Genomic DNA, 24,670 nt, shown 5'->3' with positions numbered 1-24,670 from the left:
AATGCAGCCTTCTGATTGGTTCGTGACTTCTTAAGACGGTCTTGAATATAAGATCTGACTATGGCTGGTATTCATAGTTGGATCTTATATTTAAGATAATCTTAAGTACAGTCTTAAGATGTCATGAACCAATCAGAAGGCTGCATTAGCGATTTAAGACATTACTTAAGACGGTCTTAAAATAAGAACCGACTATGAATACCAACCTATGAATACCGGTCTAAGAATCTATGCTCCCCGTCTAATGGCCATTTTACAATAAGCTATTAGTCAGAAATTAGAAGCTGGAAATTGACGACTGTGATTGGTCAATTTCTAGCTTCTGACTTTTGATTTATGACTAATGGCTTATTGTAGAATGCGTGTAAAACGGGGAGCAGACTCTTGCATAACGCATAACACATAATGCATAAGCAAATAAACCAATCAAAGTCTTTTATTTCCTTCCTTTCCATGAAATAAAGAACTCTGATTGGTTCAATTTCTTATGCCTCATGTATTATACGTTATGCAAGAGTCTGTATTCCCCGCTTAAAGCCCGATGAAATGGCAGGAAAGGAAAGAATTTGATTGGTTGATTCGCTTATGCACTATGCGTTATACAGGAGCCTGTGCTGCGGCCATAAGACCGCATTTCAATGCATATAATTCCATATAGAACATTATTGACAACCTATAGTAAATTCGTTATAAAAATTTATACGATAATATCTATTAAAACATATTAACCGGCCAAGCGCCGTAAATTATTTTCTATAAAAAATATTTCGACTTCCATAGTTTTCAAATTTATAAGCCGTATTTATAGTCAGTTCTTATTTCAAGACTATCTTAAGGCTACATTCCAAAAATTCCTCTCCAAGGAAGATTTTACTCTAAGCTATAGTATACGTTACGTGTACTATATATTTCGAGTAAAATTTTCCTCGGAGAGGAAATTGTGGAACGTAGCCTAAGTAATCTTAAGATGCTAATGCGGCTCTCTGATTGGTTCGTGACATCTCAAGGCTTAAGACAGTCTTGAATATAATTGATTATGAATACCGGCCTATAATATAACTGAATTGTTGCACATATTACACGTCATATTTATGGAAAAAAATGTAACGTTCCACACAACTTGTAATGATTGAAATCAAAAATAAACGGTTTGTCAGTTATACGCCAATTAAATAATTTGGAAATTCAATAAACAATTTTGAAAGTATTTGTTTACAATTAATTAATACAATTTTATCTCCAAGAAATTAAAATCTATTAAAAAACTATAGTATAGGTATTACATTGGAGTATTTCCTATTATTACCAATAGACCACGTCGATTGATGCATGTAATTTTATATTTTACATAAAATAACTGTTTCTATAGTACAGTCACTATAAAAACTGAAACGAGAAAATCTATTGAAACACATTGGCCAGCCGAGGACCATAAGTTATTGTTTGCTATAAAGAACGTTAAATTTCAACTTGCAGTTTGAAATTAATAGGTCTGTTCTTGTTTACACTTTTTACACTTAAAATAAGATATATATTTGGCGCTGAAAAGGGAGGAAGCAAAGATGCCGAGTGTAAAAAGTGTAAGGAAGGCAAACAGATTACAGACCTACTACCTCCCTCGGTCATGAACTTCCGGCTTCACATCGCAGACAGAATACTTGCTTAATCTACGTATATACGCGTTGGATAAATCATACCAATCATACATACATACATACATACATAAAAAATTTAACTTTTCACGTTTCTGCTCTATAAAAAAAAAAGTTATATAATCGATACCTTGATGTGAGTGCTCAAGTAGATAAGATTTTAACGATTTTAACCAATCATCACGACACGAGGCGATGTCGATGCGTCATTCTCGAATTATATTCCTGGACTCTGGACCTACGTCATGGTTAGGTTAGGTTAGAACACCGTTACTAGCGTGAAGTTGGCGTTGACAATACTTCCAACTCCGTGATCGAAGCCGAGAGTATGTATGTATGCGTGTGGAGTGTGGAGTCCTCTTCGGTTTAGTAGCTCGCCATGTTTTTTACCGAGTGGGGTGTGTAGAAGAGGCCGGGGTGTAAAATCATCTCTCGAGGCATGCAGGTATGTTGTGGATCCTCTGTATTGTTTTTTTTTACCGTTTCGATGAAACGCGCGGGCATCCGATCGCGGACGCCCGCACATCACGACGTGGCTCACGTCGGCCCGTCGATGACTCGTATTTCGTAACGTCGTCACGCACGGGCCTTCGTTCACAGGCAGAGAGCTATGACTCAGGCAAAATTCTATAGCGCAATCGGCAAGGTTATTCGCGTTGTTACACCTCCCCCCGGACCCCGGAGTAGACGATTAGGGTCCCCGCTGGCAGCGTCTCGTGCGCGCGGAGTGCGGACACGCGGCCGCGCGTCGTCGTCGCGTCCCTCGCCTAAATTTACCCCTCTCGGCCTGGGCGCGCGTTCTCTCATCACTCGGGACTCCGCGACAACACCTGAGATGTACGTCGTTTAGAATTTTCGAGTACGCACGTACTATCTATAGATAACACGTTTCTTTAACAACGATCACAATGGTTTCGGGCGCGTGCGATATCACTGTCCGTTGTACGATCGGTACGATTCCGTTTGGATCTTGGTCTTTGTTTCTCTCGACCTCCTGTGCGCGCTGATGCAATCTCTCGTTTTGAACATTACAGTGTTTAGCAAAGGTTGGATATATACGTATGTATACATATACGTATGTGTATATTTGACTAACTTGACGTCCCTTGTATTTCTTTAAATAGATACAAATAGACGTTAAAACGAAATGTTACATATAACTAAATAATACTAAAACTAAATTCTTGTGTATATATATATTTTTTTTTTTTCTTTCCTATACTTACATTTTGAACATTTAAAGTGATGCTGATAATGTGAAAGTATACAAGTAAGGTAGATTTATATATTACTTTTGTCGTGTTACTTAATTTTTTAGCATAGATTACAATAGTAATCGAATGTTATCGTGTAACGGGTATTGTAGATCAAATAATATTTATTACGAGTATAATCATATAAATAAAGCGAAATATTATTTGAACGTGTAACACATTATAAATATTATTTATAAATGAACTAATGCGGTTCCTATAATGAAACGATTACTTATACTGCTTTTACTTGTTACTTTTAGAGTCAAAATGGGAAGGAGAATATACTTGTTATCCTTCACTAAGACCTGCCAGCCTCACTTCAATGATATATCCACCACCCATGCACAAAAACTAAAGAATTTTTAAACAAGATTACTAAAAAAAATTTTACGAAACATTAGTAATATTTCTGGACAATTGAGTAACTTGATGTGAAAAATTCAAAATAAGAATTACGGAAAAACGTCCGATAAGTCTGTTGATTAGTTCGGACGACGTAGTGGTGGATTACATAAAATTGAAACATTTAACGACAATAAAAATATCGTAATACTGTACTGTACATAGGTGAGTTTGACCTTTCACAGATTTTAAATAATCTTGGCGCATTTTTCCCTAATAACAGTAAACATGATGATTCAATAAAAATTATAATAAAAATGTGACTCTAATCTTATAGGAGAGATGATCACCCTGGAGATAGTGAAGTTGGTTAGAGTTCCTGGGTCTAGGAGGAAATCTATTAAGAGGGAATGAGGAATCCAGCCTTGCATTCGGTCGGGATAGCGACGTCCCCTGGAGGAGGCGAAGTCTTTGGCTCGAGGGCCGAGGAGGAGTTGCGCCAGTGGCTTGAGACTCGCCTGGACGCATTGGGGGTTGACCCAGTTGCGTACTCGCGATTTGTACTCAGCCTATTGCGCCGCCCCGACTCGGCCCTAAGTCCTCCAGAAGAGGCAATTGAGTTGGGTAAAGACACAGGATGTCGCATACGTGCCCGACCTAAAGCAAAGCTGCCAACGCATGGTAACGGGGAACAACGACAAGCTGTTGTGCAATGTCTGACAAATGCTGCTGATGACGTAAGTTTTAAATATAATTTTTACAAGGAATATATAAAATTCCTAGCTTCTTTTCTAATAATTTACATTACATAATAATATAAATTACATAATAAATTACATAATAATAATATATTTAAAAAATATTTTCCGTGTACATAGAAATACGGAGTAGATGCTCTAGTTGATGAACTGTGCATAAAACTGAAAGAATTAGAAGGGGGCTCATATGATGAAAGAGAAGAATCCGAGAACTCTTGTGATGAACCCAAAACAAATTTAGAAGCACTCACACTTCGTGACAAGGCTCTGCGATACTACGCAGCATTTCCAGCTTTGCAATCTGTATCTTTCATAAAGACTTCACCACAGAAAGATAGAAACTTTGCCAACAGCAACAACAATAAAAACTACGAAATTAATTTGCACAATAAAAATAAAAGTACTCGAAATAAGAAGACTAAAATGTCTATCGTATGTATTATAATATTTTCTTTTACTCTTTTTAAATTTCGTGTAGTTATCAATATGATAAACTGTATTTTTTTTTCTTTCTTTTCCAGAACATCGAATCACAGAGATCAGAAGATAAAGAAAGCTTTGGATTTGCTAAATCAATGGAACGAGAAAGGGAAAAGGAACTCGATCAGTTAAGATTAGCACAATTAAAAGCGAAGTTTGAGAGCTTAGAAGCACTTTGGAATTCAGTACCAGGCAATGCACAGGACACATCCTCAATATGGGCAGCTCCGACACTTTCTATTCCTTCTGGACCTCTTTGGCCCACAGACACTACCAGAACAATCTTCACCTTACCCACTTCAGATAATGGCTACGCTACTGACACACCAAATCAAGAATCAATTATTGACGAATCACCGCTTATTCCATGGGATATTGATCTAATCAGCATTGAAGATAATGCAGATGAATGTAGCAATAAAGATAAAACAGGTTAGATATAAATTCATGATACAATATATTAAAATTTAAGATTTATATCAAAATAATATTTATAATTGAAAAATTTTAGATTTTAAATTTTCTTATTATATAGCTTAGATTTTTATATTAGTAATTCATTGCAGATTACAATATAAGTTGGTTAGATTCGTTTTCGGATGGACCCTGGTGCTGGAGAGAATTTAACCGTAACTTATCTACAAACTTGTATTGTCCCAATGCTGAGACAGGTGACTGTTTCTTTCCAGTAGCATCAACTAAAACTCCGCTTGGAGTTTGCAAGGAATCTCGTTCGAGTCTGAAGGTAAACAGCCTTCCAGAACCAGACGAGGATCTATTGACTTCCGCACGTACTCACTTTCGTCCAATAAAGGACGATGGTCACTGGGCAGATGGCACGACGTTTCCTGTGAATAATACAGTAGAACGCGTCGCTTATCGCAGATCTGAGTCAGGAAACTTACTGTATCTTCCTGGCGGAGAAAGCCCTTATATGGAGTACCGGGAGAATGACACGGTAGCATTGCCCGCGTCTACGAATTTAACGCTAAAGTTTCGGGTACGTCAGTGCGACAAGAGCGTTCAAACTGAGCCCGTACGATCTCCAGTCAAACGTCGCATTCTCTCCGAACAAGATCATTTTCGCTATTCTCCAGTCGGAGCTGAAGATGCCGTTTTACAAGAACAAGAAAATATCGAAAAAGATTCTTTTGCTTTGGATCAACTTGGTTGGGTACAATCGAGTGTACCTCTGCACAATGATAGAAAAAGGTAATAAACATCGTTAAAACACGCAACATTGCATGCGTGTGCAGTTAACAGAATGTATAATATCGCATCACATAAGAGAATACAATATTGCAAACTGGAGAAGCACGACTTTAGACTAATCAATTTTTTTTATTAAATGGGTGAGAAATCAGCATTGTCAGATTCAAATACGAGATTTGCAGTAGCATGTATTACCTATCTACAATTGTATAAGATAAGAGAAAAAAAAAAGGTCGGTATTTAGATTTATATACCAAAAATAAATATTGATATATGTGTGATTTCTTCTAAGTGAAACTTTAATGGAAACAATTAAAATATATGTCTATTTTTATTTATCAATTTCTCCTAGGAAAATATTCGAATGACTTTAATTCTTAAAAAAAAATTGGAATTAGTTTTTCTTTAGAAAAAAATACAATAATTAAAATGTTTAATGATTGAAAAATGCTAAAAACAAACGAAATATTACAGCAATAATTTTGCTACAATATATGTCTTAGGCTTAATTATAATTCCAAAATATATTGTCCGGATAAAAATTTTACGGCACAATTTAGTTTTGTCATATTGCTATTGTATCTAATTATATACATGATATCTTTTTTCCGATAGAAGGCACAGTAGCAGCTTCGGATGCCAGCCACTGACGACTTTGCGTCCGTTGACCTTGTGAACCGGATAATGTAAGCTGCTAATACACTATATGACTGGAGATTTGAGGTTTAGCTATACTTTTTTTTCGCAAGATAAAAAAGCGATTGATAGGATTGTGAATGGGGGTCCTCTTGGCATGTGGAATTTGTTATGCATGTATCCAAGAAGGCACGAGTAAACCCCATCGTCACTCGTAATAAGCAACATGCAATCGAAACAAAGCGAAACACGAGAATATTAACTATTCATTTAGGTAATTAATATTAACCCTTTGATGAGAGAGAGTAAAGAGGAAAGGAACACAAAAAAAGAAAAAAAGTATATATGTTACACTCAGCGTTTCACGTTGCAAGAACGTTGAAGATGTAGTCCACGCTATTTCAGTTGTAGGTTGTTGATTACTTTGTGATTTTTGAGGAGAGAGCTTAGATACGCTGATTTTGTAGAAAATTATAGCAAGCAATTTTGTTTCTCACCCGACGTGCAGGCTAAGAGTATCTACTTATCCGATTCATATCGAAAAGAAAAAGAGAAAAAAGTGAAACGAAAGTTACGAATCAGAAACAAATTAAAAAGGACAGTTGAGTACTTATTTTGAACGCCGCACGATTGCAGATCGGGTATTTAATTAAAGTGCTGTTCTATTTTCTTGTTGTTTTTCGTAATTATTAATGGATTATCTTAATCGTATTCCCCTATAATTATGATTTAACTCCCTAGAAGATTAATATATCCCCCTTCCAGAGTCCTTTCCTTCTCCCACGTTCCAAATATCCTTGTATCCATTACTTTCCCTGTGCTCACCCTAAGAAAATCGAATAACTGAGAACATACGTGTAAAAAAAAAATCGTGTATTTGAAAACACACGCTTACCTTGCATAAGGTATGCGAAAAAAATACAAAAAATGTTACTTTAGCATGCAGATGCCTTTGAAACGAATGTTGAATGATGTTAATGCGTCGAAGGAATGTGTCACTTATAAACAACTCTGTCTTTAGGAAATAACGTGAAAGGAATATATGCAATGTAAAAAAAAAAGAAAAAAAAGACGTTCTTCGTCTTTTGGCGAAATAATGTACGGAAAGGGTAAATAAAGGCATTACAAAAATGAAAATTGTACGTGAATTTTAAATCTTCCATTTCCATGCATTTATTTATCTCTTTCTCTCTACCCAAGAATTCCACAATTACTCTTTTCTTTAAAGTTGCCTAGAATCACAAGTATCTATCGCAGAATATGTTTAAAACATGCAAATGAATTTTATGAAAATGTTACCATATAATTGCTTTACTGTGCATCACACTGATATAAAAATTCATGAATCTGTTCATGAATTGTATCTAATATCTTATTAATATACAAAATTGACACGGTCGTCTAGAATCGCTTTTATTCCTTTGTGCGACAGCTTTATACTTATTCTCTATATTCTACAAACGAATCCTTCCTGATAATTGCAACTCAAAATCTCGATCTAATTTGCGAGATTGTTTGAAACCCGTGTGTAGGGGCAGGATGCAAATTAAACCGCATCGGCTTAATTGTCTTCGTCATTTTCATTTTTGAGGGCGTAGCTTGATTTAATTCGGTAACTTTTGCATGGTGTTGATAATACCAATACTCAAAGGCTAACGTGAGGCAAGCGAAAATGATGCCCACGAAGATTACGAGAAACACACCGCCGATATTGTAAATACTAATGCCGTCGCTCTGATCACTTTTTAGGTCACAGCTCTTTCTGATGGGATTGTACTTCCACCATCGGTCCTTCATCTTCTCCAATCTCCTCTTGTTCAACAGTATGAGAATCCTACAAGAAAAGACTGATTTAAAGAACGTTTTTTACGACAAAAAGATAAACGTTTTCATACGTACGCGTTGTTAAATTGATCCTTCAGCGGTGATCCTTGTTGGACGGCGATAGCGTACGGTTTCCTTGAAAATTCCTCTCCGATTTGGGTCAGATCGCAATTTGTCATGACAAGATACTTGATAGTCGAAGCGTCTTCGATAAAAGCGAATTCGTTATTCACGTACTCATCCTTCTGTCGAATTCGCCTTAGTGCTTCATCGATATCAGCCGGAAAGCCGGTCTCTTTCATCGCTTGGAACATTTTTGTATATTTATCACTCACAGGATAATCCCAGACGGCTAGTTTCGCTCTTTCTACGTCCGACAAGCTATCGTTCAGGCTCATATCTTTCCAAATCCTGTGATAATGTAAAATATGTTTAGAAGACTCGCGCACAAAAAGATCTGAGAAACAATCACTTACTCGTAAAAACGCGTCTCGATGTTTGCCATCCTCTGGAAGTAAGAATACGCTGGCGAGTTTCTGATAGGAGCATATTGTATTTTATACTGTTTGCTTAGATCGTCCAAGTTCTCTATAGGTATTTCCAACCTGGACACTGTAAGGAAAGCCGCCAAGTTAGCCGTGTAGGATGCGATAATGATGAATCCAAAAAGCCACCATGTAGCCGCTACCAATCTTCCCGATAAATTTTTCGGCGCCTCTCCGCCACCCTGAGGAGTCAAGGATGTCATACAAAACCAGAAGCACTCCCTGAGATTAAACTCCCTTTTCTCCTCGTCGTCCTTATACTTGTCACGATTATTTTGGTAACTGTACGGCGACCAACGGTCGAACAGCCACATAAGGAAGCTGGTGAAGAAGTACGCCGCCAGTATGCAGAACCAGACATTGTTCTCCAGCACCGTGAGAAACTTGAAGAGCGACGTCGACGTCTTTGTTTTCTGCATCATAATCGACAGGCCGACCAAATCGTAAAAGGGTACCGTGAAGTCGACTACTTTTTCCCGTTCTGCCATGACCCAGAGCGAGCTCAGGGCGATGTCGGCGCGTTTGTCTACCAGCTGCTTTATCATTCCGTTCCAGCTACCATTCTCGTTCAACGTGCCGTATTCGCCATCCTCCACCTCGCGTATCTCGTACTCGAACGGCACGGTCTCACAAATCGCATTTAGCAGGTCGATGCAGAACCCTTCCCATTTGTTAGTTTTATTATCATACATTATGAAAGGTGGATGTTGCACAACAACCACTCTATAGCTCGTCACTGCGGTGTTATTCATGATCTTCTCGTTGGTGACCTTCGCAGAACGGAAATTTTCTCGATAGGTGAAAAATTACGGAACTTAAAATCAACACAGAATGACAATTGTCGAATTACCTCTGGGACTTTGAAGAGTATATAAAAATGCGAAGTATGAAATGAGTGAAACTAAATGCGCAATAGGGGTGTACTTTCGTGACGCTTACATGGCACGATATGATGCTCGAGTAAATAAAAGTATACACGACCATACGCTTTTGCCACCTTGAACTTTTCCCAGGACAGATAAGCGAGCATCATTAGGGAATGACAGCGTGGCAGATATGACGGCAAGATATTAATGAAAAAACAGCTTATGTTGAAGGAATTTCTTTCTTGTTTCAACAGAATTGCATCCTTTTTAACGAATATCTCATATTATAATATTACGATATATTTATGTATTTGTTAATACTCTTTGCGGGAAGTCAGTTTAATGCAAAATCGGCTTAAAAGTAAACTCGAGTTTCAGCGCTATTTATTTGCCAGTTATCATACGAATGCAATCCAGATTAAACACGACTCGTAAACAAATGAATATCCAAGAAGAGCTCAATAAATTTCGACAACAAGTTTGATACAGTCATAATTTAATATTATAGTCAATTCGTTGTTTTTGCGAGTTGCAGTTTCCAAATCTATCCATATAAGAGGGTAGTATAATATAAATGAGAAAAGAAATACATGAACCATCGATCGCCTAAACGTCACTCAGTCAGGCACGACGGTCAAGCGTGATCAATAATCCTTGGGTACATGGCTACTCGAGAATTGGAAGAAAAATCGAAGAAGCCGCAATATTGAAAACATAGTAAATAGAAAGAAAATTACATGTGACGTATGGAATCCCTTTATTTTTGCAGCAATTGATTTTATCAAATGGACTACGAATAATTAGGAAGTTAATATATATCCATGGATGTAGCCAGGATTTTATTTAGGTGGAGGGAGAAGAGAGTCAAATTAGAGTTGAATCTTTTGAACCCAAAGAAGGGAAGGTGTCGAGTGGTATAAATTATTTATTGGACTTATTCTCTCTCTCTCTCTCTCTCTCTCTCTCTCTCTCTCTCATTGTGTATTTTTTTTTTAACAGTCGAGATCACGAGATCTGTTCTCATTTCAACGTTTATTATCTAATTTGTCAATTTGAGGATTACGTTGACTAATTCGAATGGTAAAAATTATATTTATCACCGCATTGATTTTATTAATTTGGAAATTAGATAAACACGACGGTAGAATTTTATTTTATATTTTACATTACATATTAATGTTTGTCAATGACCCAAATCGAAGGGTCGAAACGTATATCAAATTTGCTAAGATATTGTAATAAAAGAATGTTTACACATTTTAACAACTTGTATTGGCTCTGATAAGTATTATATAACTTTTATTATTTTGTTTATATTATTATTTTTAATTAATTACTAACAGGTAAAGTACATATATTTAATTTACTAATTTACTTTATTTTTTTTTTAAATTGCAAACTGATTGTTCGAACTGGAAAAATTTAAATTTATAACACTAGCCGTCTTGAATTCTTCGAAAATCTCTTTATAACTTCCATCACCAATTCTTTTTTTTTTTTTCTAAAATTAATTTCTTAAGAATACTCATTAAGCATAATCCGCTTAGGCGGTCTTAATTATTTCTGCTTTTTAAAATTTAAGGAGGAGGACGCATCCCCTCTGCCCTCCCTTGGCTACGTCCTTGTATATCTATTAATATCCACGCCCTTCAACATTTTCACGTAACATGTTACGTCTCATTTCAAGCACTGGGACTTACCTGCAAGGGCATCTCGATGCCCGCCTGCCAATCTCCGCTCTCCTCTTTCATCGTAATCTTTTCTCGTTCAATATTTATCATGTACATGATCATTTTAAAGTCCATATGATGTTCTCCATTTTTCTTTCCCCAACTAATACTAGCGTATGTTGGCGTCATATTCTTTGAGACTGCCATCAGTTTAGCTAGGAAATCCAGACCCCTCGTCGGCGTGTTCGTCTCATCATAGCTATTGCAGTTGATGTGAGAGGGTTCCAAGGGCCAGTCACCATTGTCCAAAGCGGATTTCATCGCGCTGACACCCAATAGAGTTAAATCGTAATAAAAGGCGGATGTGATGAGCGGTTTCGGCAAGTTCGCCCTTATAACAGATTCTGCTTGATTTTCATTGCTCACCGTCGGCATTTCCGGTTTCAGCAACAATATGGTAATGTTCTCACACGCGCAGCTCGGCCACATTTCTTCGTTCAGAGTCAAAATGAACCAACCGTACTTTCGTCCGGTGAAGCTCAATGAGTTCCCAACATTCAATAGCTTGTTGATAGAATCTTCGTCGCCGAGTAGGAAATAGTTTACCACGTCCAAGTCTCGTAATTTTGTTAATTGCTCCTTTACATTATCGACCGTATTTTGCAAATCGTTAATGACATGTCTAGTCGGTACATTTAGCAGTAAACTTTTATACTTGTGGATCATGATGAAGTCTTTTTTGTCGTAGAGGATGCCAGCATTGGTGATGTTCATCTGAATTGCCAATTGACGGATTGCTTCAGGCACAAGGTCATTCGGTGGCATTACCTGAAATGAATACCGAACTACGAGAAACTGCAAAAATATCTGAAGAACGTCTAAAGAATTTCGTACAACAAGAACACAGACTATTATAGATTTCTTTTTTTTGGATAATTCTGACTTGGAATTTACAAATGCATACTTGCATTTCTGATCTATACAAAACAAGATATATAAATAATATTAAAACATTATATTAAACCACGGTCTGAACGCACAATAATTAAGAAATAAAGGCTAAGCGGTTAAGCTTGGATCTTTGGTACTGAAACAATTCCATGTAAATTGATATACCACAAATCTATAGATACCAAAGATATATAAAATTATAGTGTACTAGTCAAAGCAGGTTGAATATATTTCACGTTATATAATCATGTGTATTAGTGAATACGCTATTTCTTATGAAAACATACATTCAATTTAACAGGGGCGGTCCGAAATGACTTAAATTAAGTGTTGACTCCCAAATAAACCTTCAACTTGAAGATAAACACTCAACTTGAGTGTTATTTCAGACCTTCATTGTTTAATTGAGTATATATTTTTACAAGATGCCCTACTGAACAAAATCATGTCACAACGATATATGATGAAATCATGTAAATTACGTAACGAGTTCCAAATTAGTACGTAATTTTTTTAAATGACGTAATTTGAAAAATCACATGAAATTAGAAATAATTTCATTCATCATGTGATTTTATTATTGTCCAATTTAAAAAATTGAATGATAGAAATAGAAGAAAAACGAACATATTATGTGACCTTTCAGATTACTTAATTAAAAAAATCACGTACTGATTTGGAACAATCCGTTACATGATTTGCGTTTTAATTACATGATTTCATTATGCAATTGTGTGACGTGATTTTTTTCAGTAGAGTGTCTTTCGCTGCCAGGACTTTTATCAGGACAGGCAATTGGACATGATACCTGGATCAAGTAGTTTTTTTGATCAAGGTCCAGGTCTCTCCAGTAGCGAATATCGCCCTCCTGACCAAATTGAGCGGATAAAGTCGGAACCCCCATGGCCGCGGTGAACGAACTCGAAGCTTCGGCACCCAGGTCGGCCATCGTCATATCCAGAATCAGATCCGGTACGGTCGCACCGCCTTTACTGATAGCCGAGCTCCATGCGTTGCATATAATCTCGAGACTCTCGGTGGAATCGCTCTCGTTGATTTGTACGGACCACACTTTGCCCAGGTGACCCGAATACTTCTCTCCGAGAGTCTTCAAAGCTCTGATCACGCTTACATTCGCCACTTCATTCTTCCAACCATTAATTATAACTAATTGGGGAAAAAGCATTGCGCCGACGCGACGTGGCATGCAAGAAAAAAAGAGAAAGCAAAACCAAGTCAGACGATTAATCTTAAGACGTAACACCTTAGGGTGTTCTACTGCCTTAAATAACTCGAATCGTTAATGAGAAACTACAACCATGCGCTGTGAGACAAAAGCAGTTATCGCGCATTGGATCGCTTGAAAAGCGTAATGGACTGGCCTAAAAAGCTGTTCTCGCCTTCGCAAATGGAATCTTTTCTTTCATATGTGCATAGAGTGTGGATTTGTTTCCTCTTTCAACGACATAGAGATGCTGCCAGTAACAATACGTCATTGTGTATCGATCGCATATATTATATGGTTATCGCGCGCCACGCAAGATTTTCCAATTAAACTTCCACAAATGAAACTTACAAACATTCACCGGTCTCGATTGAGTCGGTTTCTGTGTATGACCATCTGTCGTGTCTTCTACTCCGTGGACCATAAAAGTTGTCGATAGAACGTACAGCATATAAATCTTGGCGATACAACAATCGGATATCATGATTGCGAGCGAGTGGGCGTCTTCCGAATATCTGAGAGCTTCGAGCGAGTAGGATTCGAAGGAAAATGGTAAAGGTAATCAACTCGAAGGTCTGAACGCGGAAGATATTTTCGATACGAATCGAAGCTTCGAGCGTTGCGCAATATCACTTATTGGCGTTCTTTCGCTCGTCCTCGAGCGAGGAACATTGAAAGTGCATTCAGTTTCAGTTTGTTGATGGCGCAAAAGTTCGTCGCTTTAAGGGAACTCGGCAATAGTCCTCTGTGAGATTAACTGTAACTGCGTCTATATTGAGCTTAATATCGTTATACGGTCTCGAAGCAAAGTGTCGTGTGTGGAACTAGGACGCCGGACTGCAGGCACGGCCTTCGCGGTCCAGTTACGACTCGAGGGTGGAAACCTCGATGGTAGCCGCTGCTGTTATGGCATCGTCGAGGAAACTTCCTCCCAGGGGAATTCTTTTCGGATCCGCCATACACGACTGGAAATTCAAAGTGGATATTACGCTTAGAAAGCGGTCAGCTATCTACTGACAGGTCGGTTCGCAGACGGCTTCAGAGTGTCCTCCGGTTTATTTGTGTTTGTCCATCGGTTGCCGCGGGGATGACCCTAATCAATCGTTGTCAGCGTATATGTGACCAGCGTGCCTATCATCTCTTCCTTTTAACGAAATTTTGGCTAACATTCATTCATTATCATGTACCGCGATACTCGGGAGACACGACGTAGCTCTTCGTCAAGGAAATTCTATGCAAATAGTCAATATGATCTTATCATTTATAACTGGTCTCATTATCGTTGATATACGAAGTGTACATTAATTATTTCGATTAGGAATACTCATTTACGTGATACAGGGGCAAAGACAGAATTGACACGTGAAATCAGGCCGGGAAATTGAATTCGTTCGAGTCAAAGCGATCGAGGACGATTTGCACACGTCGAAAGAATGTGACTAGCTACCTGTATATAGAAGAAGAGAACGATTGAGAATTTACATTTACACAGTGGCTATCGGATTTGATGCAATCGATCACTTCCATTTCATTTATTTGATATTTTTCTGAAATCGATTTAATCTGCTCGAAGGACTTCATTCCAAGCTAGGAAACTGCTTGTTAAAAATAGAGGAACGTTTACGCACTTTACTTTGTATTTCTTTGTACATATTTCTTTATCGCAAGGATATCAGAGATTATAGAAAATAAGATCTGTGGTGATTATTATAAGTCTCGCAAAAATTATATAACGATAGAAATAAAAACACAAGAGAACTCGATTATAATCATATAATACGGATTCGACAAATCGTGATTGCTATTTTATCTATGTGTATTTAATTAACGAATTTATATGTATTATGTATATTTTATATATTTTTGTAGTGATTCCGAAATGAAAAAAAGAGATTGTCAAGAAGGCACATAACATTTTTATTTATTCGGGACGGAATCGAGACAGGAATCGAATGTTACGTGACATCTCGTTTTCATTTCTGTTAATATGTATAACTGCCATCGGAATGAATCTCACCCGTGACGGTGATTTATAATCCGTTGGAGTGCATTCCGCTCAAGTATTCAGTTTATGTGTACTATAAAGCGAGATTACTTTGTCAAGGTGCGTGACTCTCCGGCACACTTGGTATCTCTTTTCCGACATGTTTGGTTTCTCATTTCAACGATATTTATTTTACATATTGCATTTACGACTCTTTCCTCCAAAATGATAACAAATTTATTGAAATATTACACGATATTTTCTACAGTAAACATATTAATTTTTTCCACTGTATTGTACTATTTACACATTTTTAATAATTCTTAATTTATATGACATAATTAAAAGTTTCTTTTACACGACATCATGCGAACTTACTCAATCGGAGTTTACTTTTCTTATCATGCAAATTGATCAGCTGCAAAAATAGTCAAAAACTACATTCTGTGGACCAGTAATATATAATTGCGCGATACGAAGTAAACTTTGTCCTTGACACACATGCAAACTACCGTGGTTAACGAGCAAACGGGATTACGAATCTCGAAATGTATAATTTAAGCACAATCAACTCGAAACCTTGTAATAATATCTAACTCCATCTGTGCCACGTTCAAGGCGTGAGATACGCGCAGATATCGTGAGCGACGGTACTACTGAATGGTGTGCTATTACAACTCAATTATTATTATTACTATTATTATTACTCTTATTATTATAAAATCTGAGATTTTTATTTTAGATGAGAAGTGAACAGTGATATCGACTATACATTTTATGTATCTGAGAATTTTAGATTGAATATTAATTTTTATTAGATTTTTACTTCAACTTTTTAAAGTTCAAGTTTTTTAGGGCGCGATGAAAACATCTCATAAACAAAGAAATATCATTCTCCAGTGGTATCCTTCCGCGTGCGAAATTCACTTTGATGTTGTCCACTTTTTAACTATATTCAGTTTTTTCAGCAACATTTTCGCCGTTTCGTTTTTGTGAGCAGTCACCTTTTTTATCTCTCTTGTGACTTGTTATCACGATAGTAATATAAGTGAATAATATAACACAGCAAGAAACATTTTAATATAAGTGTGTAAAAATATTGCCGCATATTATTAAACATGAATCTTTAATTAATATCATTTCTGATACTATGTTCTCACTGGATTTTCATAACATTTTTTTCGCAGTTTTTATTACATTCCTCGAAGATTATAGTTTGTAAGATTTTGTAGACGCCAAGTACAGAGAATGCAATAAAGAATAACAATATTATGAAATGCTTTGCTATTAATTTTTTACATTTAAACATTTTCTCTCAATGGAGTAAATATTATCAAAAATATGACCATTACGGCCAGTACTTATATTTCTTATTGTTGTATTATCAAAATTATTTATGTTTTTATAAATCATTTCATTACTCGCGAGTTATATTTCTGACATCCTATAATATTATATTTTAACTTTTATTATTAACTTTGATGATTTACAATTAAATAAAGATTGATAATATTCTATATTTACATCCTTTAAATAAAGATAAATGCAAAAGTTTTTAAATGATAAAACAATTTACGTTAAATATAATAATGTATAGATAGCATTATTTATACATATTTAATGAATTTATAAGGCCAGTGACTTGAACACTCTACACAAGTAAAGTGGAATTATTGAGGATTCTTTTTTAACTCCAGAGGTGACGAGGGTCTATTTGACTTCCTATGCAGTGGTTGTTTGGATAACAAAAATTCTGATAAGTAAAAACAATTCAACTTTCTCCGTAAAGTAACGAATAAAAAATACATTATTATATTTGAAAATACAATCAGATCTTAATTCTTATCTATTATTGTAGTAATTTTGTATAAAAATAATTCAATTTTTTTATATTACATTTGCACATTTGGATTAAAAATAAATTTAGTATTTATTCTTTTTTTATATGATTTTTTATATCATTTCGATTTCTTAAAATTAATATTGATACCTTTTAATTAGTATATACATACAAATAGGTCTCGCAGTGACAGGTCTAGTGTCAATAACTGTTACAGATTTTGATGTCAGCACCAGAGTTAATAGCAAATTTGTGAAATTCCTGACTCAATCATAATTTATTAGTATTAAGTATGTAATCCGCTTCGCAATTTTTCGTATATTATTTGCAGCTTTCATATTGGAGAGGAAGCCTACTTTCTTCATCACGTTATAAATCTTCGTATATGTCTCCTCCAGAGTATTCTCAGTTAGCTTGCCCTTTTCATAATCTGACGTACTTCCGTTCAAACTCATCTGTCTCCACAGACATTCTCGCGATTACTAAGGGTGTCCAACTAAAAGCAACTTCACTATGATTGATTTGCCCTTTTTACTTGGGTGAGATGAGCAGACTTACCCCCGTTGCTCAAACGAGAGATAAAGAGGTCATTTATGGTGAGTATTAATTAAATGTTGAACATGTCCTTCCTTTAATTCTGTCATAACATTTAGTAAACCACACGAAGTTTTAATCATGTTCATGCGTGAAAGTTGCAAATGCGTTAGTTAACTATAATCACGTACAGCGACAAAAGAGTTAACACGGATTAATATCAAAGCGAATAAGCTTATGCTGAATTTCAAATATTAGTACGTTGCTGCAAGATACGTTGTTACGTGTAATTAGAATGATCTCGGTTGCGAGATTATTAATTAAATTTGCCAATATCGGCAAATTTAATGCTTTTAAACAATTCATCTGTATTATATCAGATTCAAAATACGATATATAGCTTTATGTATCGAATTATAATTTATTAAAACGAAACTAGGTATATATCGTATTTCGAGGCAATTTAATTCACAGATAACTTGATCGACCATGTACAAATTTCGTATTATTTCAATTATTACCTTTCGATTTTAATAACAATAATATTAATTATTGAAATATGGTATAGAATACGAAAATTTTCAATTCATTCTTTTTTGTACAAATAAAAGCTCTTCTAAATTTTTGTAACACATGTCTTGTAACATATTTGCGTATTTTTCTGTAACGTAAACATATTAGAAAAGGAAAAAGCAAACCGTAACGTAATAAGTACATATGAACTGCGCATATTTTTATCTTTTAGCATTTGTGCTCCGTTGAAAAGAGACCGTAATATAATTGAATTGCATCAGCGTCTCTTTTCAACTGATACTTTAAAGAGAGAGAAAGCGATGTGAATCAAACTATCTTTTTCTAAACAGATAGTGACATTCTCACAGGAATACGCAGAGTGTTATTACTTCTATAGGTAACAATACCACAGCAGATATTGCAAGTACACAATCGATACTACTATCCGTTGTCAGGACTCTAATAAATCTTTGTCGAAAGATTTTCTCTGTATCTCTGAAAAAATACCGACTTGGTTTGTAACCGCTATCTGTTTTCTTTGTGCATATTGTCAATTCTTCTAGAGGAGTTATATAAACTCATCGTTTTTTAATTCATTAAACATCACGTACTCTCGTTGAAATTCATATTGTTAATTAATTTTGTTAATTAATAATATTTTTCCTTGTTAATTAACAATAAGAATTTAAAGAATATTTCCACGATGTTCACACACGTTATTATTCAGAATTATTAAGAAGAGTACCAATTATGACACTTCATTTAGTTGGACAGAACTTGTCTTTTATTAAATAGCATGAAACATTCCACACTGTGAAATTTATAATGTCAAATTATACTCAATTTGAATTATTTTTATTACTTTTACAGATAGTTACTTTACTCGTCTACTCAATATATCATTAATTTAACTAAAACAATGGAGTTAATCAATTTAACTCAAGAAAATGTATTAAATTCAAAAATTTATTATTTACTAAGTACGTACGTTAATGTAGACATTTACTTTGAAATTAATTATAAAAATGGATTAATTTACATTTTGACACACAAGGGAATTAAAAATAACAAAATTCTATTTAACTCAAGGGATTGAGTTATCATTGTTCCTTCGATACATAACAGTGTATTTTCAAATCAGATCGGCGAATTAAAAATATTCGATTTGGCTGCTTTCTGAGATCGTCTATCCTGATGTGCCACTCCAATCAGTACATTAAATTGTCAGGTCCGAAGCGAGAATGTACAACCGCTACGATGAAAGACGAATCTGAGGAGCCAGTGACCACCAATTTGCTGGACAGATTCTTGGGCATCGAACCGCAACTCTGCGGCATGATCGACATAATACAAAACCAAAAGCATTTCCTCAAATTCGCGAAACGTGGATATTTCCCGGGTACATTTCCGTAGTGCAAGAGCGGATAATTCTTGAACATATATATCTACCAAAATCGACGTGACAAGAAACACTATAGAGAAATTTAGACGTGGTGATCGCGAGGATCGTGAGAAATCGTAGGAATACAATGGCCACTTGTGCTTTCGGTCGTGATACCGTTATCTTCGCAGTACAGTATAGGTGAAGTTAACTACCTATTCACGAGAGAAGGGAATCTTTAGAATGTATATATAGCTTCTGAAAATACATACCAAGCAATTATTGAACGCTTCGCACATTTATTGATGTAATAATGTCATTAATAATAATTTAAGATCATAATTATACCCAATTAAAATAATTTTCAATCATTTCTATAAATCGCCATTGCTTCTACTAAATATATAGGTCGTTAATTTAATTGGAACGATGAAGTTAAACAATTTTACCCAAGAAAATGTATTAAATTTAACTCCAATGTTTATTATTTACTAAATGTATACGTTGATATAGACGTTGTTTACGTTGAAATTAATTAAAAATGGATTAATGTATATTTTGGTATATGAAAGTTAAAAACAACAAAATATTATTTAACTCAAAAAATTGGACTCTCATTGCTGCTTTGATATCTAACAGTCTATATTTTTGGTTCTGCCATATCGGTTTGTTTATCCATTCATGTGTCATTTAATTGTATGATAGAAGCCATCACCAGATTCTCGTGCGTCATAATCAAAATCTGCACCATATCGCATTCAAGAGATCGATGAGATAGCCGTAAAAGGTATTACAGCTGCTGTCGTATGTACACAACAAACAAACAGCGCATAAACGGTCATTACTACGTGATACAGCGACCTCGTGGTAACATTCATCTTACGGGCTTTCAAGCCCGCTAATTGCGTTGGAAACACTCGCGTGAGATCTCTGTAACTTGATAGAACCCGTCCTGGGGGGTTATTACATTTTGACTAATCCCCATTTATAAAGCTGCACTAACTAATTAGTGACATATATATATATATATATATTAATTTATCGGACAACGGACGTACGAAATAACAATATAACGTATTTCTCAAAATTACTAATTAATTTGAAAATTAAAGCTTGAATAATATTCTGATAAAAGATAATCCAAAAAAATCTGTCTTTAAAAGTATAATCCGTCTTTAGATCGATGTCCTCTTCGTACAGTAGATTTTCAATCAAGTCGAGATTCATAAATATATATGTGTACACGGATACATTGATTTATCGATAAAACTCACGATACCGACAAAGGACTTATTGAACGCGTCTTAATAAATTATTCCGTAAATTTATATACATCGCCATATAATGTTTGCTCAATTCAATATCGAAAATATAAATTTATAGCTGAACGTGCAAACCTCAAAAGCCGACCAATTTTAGAACGATGCGATGCAAAATTAATTAATGTGGTACCTTAATTACTTCCCATTATTTGAAACTGTCAGTGTACATATGTGTTGACCGCTATGATGCAACATGAGTAGAATAATACGAGTTTGCACTTATGGAGGTTAAAAGTTCCGAAAGTTAAGTATTCGTGTGCTGCGTGTTTTTTTTTTTTCCGTCACTTGCCTGTCTGTTATTTTTTCCCAAGCGCAAAGTAATATACTATGCAAAGTACGGGAAATGAAGACCAGTCTCACCAAAAGGTCTCACTTTTACGAAGGTGATTGCGAAATCTTCTCGGGAAATAATCTCTAGGAGCGTCGCTTGTGTCTCTGTACTGGTTGCCTTCGGGATGATACGGTCTGTGCTTATCATACACCTCTATTCTTGTCTTTTTTTTTTTATAAAGTATCTTCTCTGCAATAATAGGGCGCTGCAAATACACGCGGTTTGGTCGAACATTGTTTCTATGTACATTCCACGGAAATTAGGACACGAACACGCACGTGCGCGTTTCCCGTATAACATGCAATTTCGTTCAGCACATTAAGGTGACATTGTTATGATGCTCTACGTAGAACAATGTAAAATTTTTAATTCACGCTGATGCGATCATTTATGACAACGGTCACGTAGAGTATGTTTACTATACCCCAGAGGCAAAAGAATGTGAATTGATGTAAAATATGTTTTGTATGGATATCGTTTAATGTATTTTTTCTTTTTTAATAACTGTTCTTTACAATCTTTAAATTTGCAATTCTATCGGAAAGCCACAATAAAAAAAAACGATATATAAATAAAAATTTTATTTTTTTTAAATACATGTACTGTTATAACAAACTATTTAATGTTGTTATTCCATTTAGTATTTGATTCTTATTTATTTTTTTCGTGAAATTGTGATTAAATCATATCTATGGTATATTTGAGAACATTATAATACTAACAAATTAAAAAACAATTAGTAATATACAATATGTATAATTTACAATATGTTGTAAATTATTAGTTGAATGATTTTAATTCGGGTATGAGAATATATTCTAAATAGGCATTTTCGTAAAAATTATTAAGTGACTACTTCTAAGTTAAGAATTTTATCTTAAGGAATTAATTTAATTACGTTGCTTAAAAAGAAGATCGAATGTTAAAATAAATGTTGAAAATGATTACAAGTTATTAACTGCTTAAATTCTTCAATATTTTTTCAATATTTTTTAGTTTATTTTTATACAGATAATATTTTTAGATTTTTTTACATTTTTTCGCTCATTTTGTATTCAAAGTACCGACCGAGTATGCTCCTTATATAAAAGACAAAGTGCACGTCTGAGTATCACATCAAAAATATAGTAAAGCATAGAAATATGAGGAAATTCAAGTTTTAGGTCAAAAGGTGGAAAATTTATGTAGTACGAATTGTTGAAGGGAAAAAAGATGAAAATTGAAGATTTTATAAACGTTAAAGCCTGCATGGCTAATTGCATTAATATTTCATATTCTGTAACGCTGTGTACCTATCCTTCATTCCAGCACGGCTAATATCGTATGAAAGAACGGACATTTTTTCATTTTTATTATTTATTAAAGAAGTCTCATAATAGTAAATGTTTTTCAATATGTCTCGTACGATCCAGCCTTTACCAAAGAAAATTAAATCTTCACTAAACAAAAGAAAATTAAATTCTACCCTGAACCACCGAGTATACGTTAAAGAATCGCGACGAACAAAGTTATTAGATACAATTTTCGCCAATTTAAAGCGATCACTGGTTTATTGGAAGAATAATGATCTGCTATTAACGTAAATTCTTTTTTAAAGTGACTGCGTGGATTAATTCTGCAATTTTTCTTTTCCCTCCTTTTTTCTGCCTGTAGTTATCTTGCAATTTAATTTTTATTAAGCATATATTGCACATCCAATTTCACTTTCAATGTGTAACTATAATTTATAAAAATATGCAACAATATACATATGTATATGAATGTATATTTTTATAAATTACGGTTACACATTAATGGCAAATGTGTCGTCACAATATTTAAATTAAATTTATTTTATTCACGACATGGACCGAATGTATAATTCGTTACATCGGTTTGTACGATCTTCTTCGAATTTACATAATAAAATTGGTTTATTAAGTCGGTATATTAACAAAACTTGCAAACCTTTAATTACTTCTGGGGGATCATTTCCTATCGCTTCTGATTAATTACAAAGTTCTTTGAGTACGATAATCTGGGAAAAAAACTCTTGAAAAATTTTCACTGCAAGTAAAACACTGCGGGTATCATTTACTTGAAACTATTCTTAAGTTAAGATAATATATTATATATGTATATAATCATCATGAGAACGTAATCGCGGCCAGTCGTGAGTACGTGGTTATGTAAATCGTGTCAATTATTTCGTGGAATTATCTGGCAGAAGGTGCGATAAAGAAACGAGAACATTGTATGTAAAAGGATACAAAAGGATTTATAAATCGTTCTAATTGGTGGAAATGAAAAATTGACGTGTTTTAGTACTGGACTTTTCCTGCGGCAATAAAACGAGCTTTACCTAAAAGTTTCTAGTACGACACGATAAAGGCAGCTGTCGTGAATATTAAAGCATCCAATATTAAACTCCGCCAACGACTCATAGCTCCGGATATTTCATAATTTGCATGATTTGAACAATTCTATAGAGTCCATTATCCAGAATGCCATTATATTGTCGAATAGCGATTTTTTATCCATTAAAGAATGAAAGCTATTCAATCTTTAGATGCCATAGTATACGTGAACAATACAATTGGATATGGTATACCCAACCCAATTTGAATGCTTATAACATTCTTAAAAAAGGAACATTTAAATAATGTTCTTTTAATCGATAATCGAAACTCCAAACATAAAGGAATATCTATATAATATTTGCTTGCCAAGCAAATATATATATCTTTATTAATAAAAATTGGAAACAATGAAGGAAACATTCGAAGGGTTGAATAATGCTATATATTATAAAGATGTTTAAATTAATATTAAATAATTTGTTAAAAAGATCATATTCGATATTTATCGCCTTTATATAAAAATTTATTATTATCAATAAATAACAGATTAGGAAATATTTATTGCTATTATTATAAGAAATAAAAGACTTACTTGTACATTTATATATAGACACAGAATGAAATCCATGTAAGACATACCTTTCATTTCGTATTCAGCAAGTAATCGTGATAATTTCCATCTCACCCCGAGTACTTTGGTCACTTTTGATAACGAACAAACGGAAATCCATTAAAGAAAATTGCCGGAGCAATTATCCGATCGATGAAGGTGCATTTAACCATAATAAAATCGTTGGAGGTGACGAAACAGTGACGGTGGCCGACTCCGATGAAATTTGCGTGCGAGCTTCCTTTCGAAGTGCAGCTTACAACGAAATGCAACGGAGTGACGTATACAATCAAGCGTAATCGGTCTCTCGTGACGCTGCTCTCGCGAACGACGTTTACGTGGGGATACGCGATCTCTTTTTCGCGATATCGCGGATGTCGCGAAGACCGCGCTGCGCGA

General features: G+C 34.9%; 2 protein-coding genes and 1 pseudogene across 10 annotated transcripts; 1 reads left to right on the top strand and 2 right to left on the bottom strand.

The window, feature by feature from the left end:
• The first annotated feature begins 1,943 nt into the window (after window positions 1–1,943).
• Window positions 1,944–14,787, top strand: LOC108770188 (uncharacterized). Of its 7 annotated transcripts, none has more exons than XM_018521625.1 (8): window positions 1,944–2,097; window positions 3,169–3,475; window positions 3,588–3,987; window positions 4,129–4,440; window positions 4,530–4,920; window positions 5,055–5,700; window positions 6,316–6,386; window positions 14,759–14,787. In XM_018521625.1, the coding sequence occupies exons 3-7, from the start codon at window positions 3,661–3,663 to the stop codon at window positions 6,374–6,376; spliced, it is 1,737 nt and encodes a 578-aa protein (XP_018377127.1). In that variant the 5' UTR covers window positions 1,944–2,097; window positions 3,169–3,475; window positions 3,588–3,660; the 3' UTR covers window positions 6,377–6,386; window positions 14,759–14,787. The 7 variants fall into 7 exon arrangements, with proteins under 7 accessions (XP_018377127.1, XP_018377126.1, XP_018377128.1 ...); XM_018521624.1 differs by lacking the exon at window positions 14,759–14,787 and adding an exon at window positions 11,990–12,067; XM_018521620.1 differs by lacking the exon at window positions 14,759–14,787 and having other exon boundaries at window positions 1,945–2,097; window positions 6,316–7,473.
• Window positions 7,664–24,418, bottom strand: LOC108770187 (ionotropic receptor 25a). 3 transcript variants are annotated; one of them, XM_018521616.1, is made up of 7 exons: window positions 24,301–24,418; window positions 13,769–14,382; window positions 13,001–13,359; window positions 11,272–12,069; window positions 8,637–9,475; window positions 8,236–8,571; window positions 7,664–8,170 (listed from the first exon to the last, which is right to left on the bottom strand). In XM_018521616.1, exons 2-7 carry the CDS (start codon window positions 13,899–13,901, stop codon window positions 7,822–7,824), a joined length of 2,814 nt encoding a protein of 937 aa, XP_018377118.1. In that variant the 5' UTR covers window positions 13,902–14,382; window positions 24,301–24,418; the 3' UTR covers window positions 7,664–7,821. The 3 variants fall into 3 exon arrangements, with proteins under 3 accessions (XP_018377118.1, XP_018377117.1, XP_018377119.1); XM_018521615.1 differs by lacking the exon at window positions 24,301–24,418 and having other exon boundaries at window positions 13,769–14,671; XM_018521617.1 differs by lacking the exon at window positions 24,301–24,418 and having other exon boundaries at window positions 13,001–13,339; window positions 13,769–13,847.
• Window positions 17,508–19,876, bottom strand: LOC108770043 (ionotropic receptor 25a-like; annotated as a pseudogene).
• Window positions 24,419–24,670: the final 252 nt, after the last annotated feature.

The sequence above is a fragment of the Trachymyrmex cornetzi genome, unplaced genomic scaffold, assembly GCF_001594075.2.
Source record: "Trachymyrmex cornetzi isolate Tcor2-1 unplaced genomic scaffold, Tcor1.1 scaffold99, whole genome shotgun sequence".
In the NCBI taxonomy this organism is placed as follows: domain Eukaryota; kingdom Metazoa; phylum Arthropoda; class Insecta; order Hymenoptera; family Formicidae; genus Trachymyrmex; species Trachymyrmex cornetzi.
This window is presented reverse-complemented; position numbering and strand designations above follow the sequence as displayed.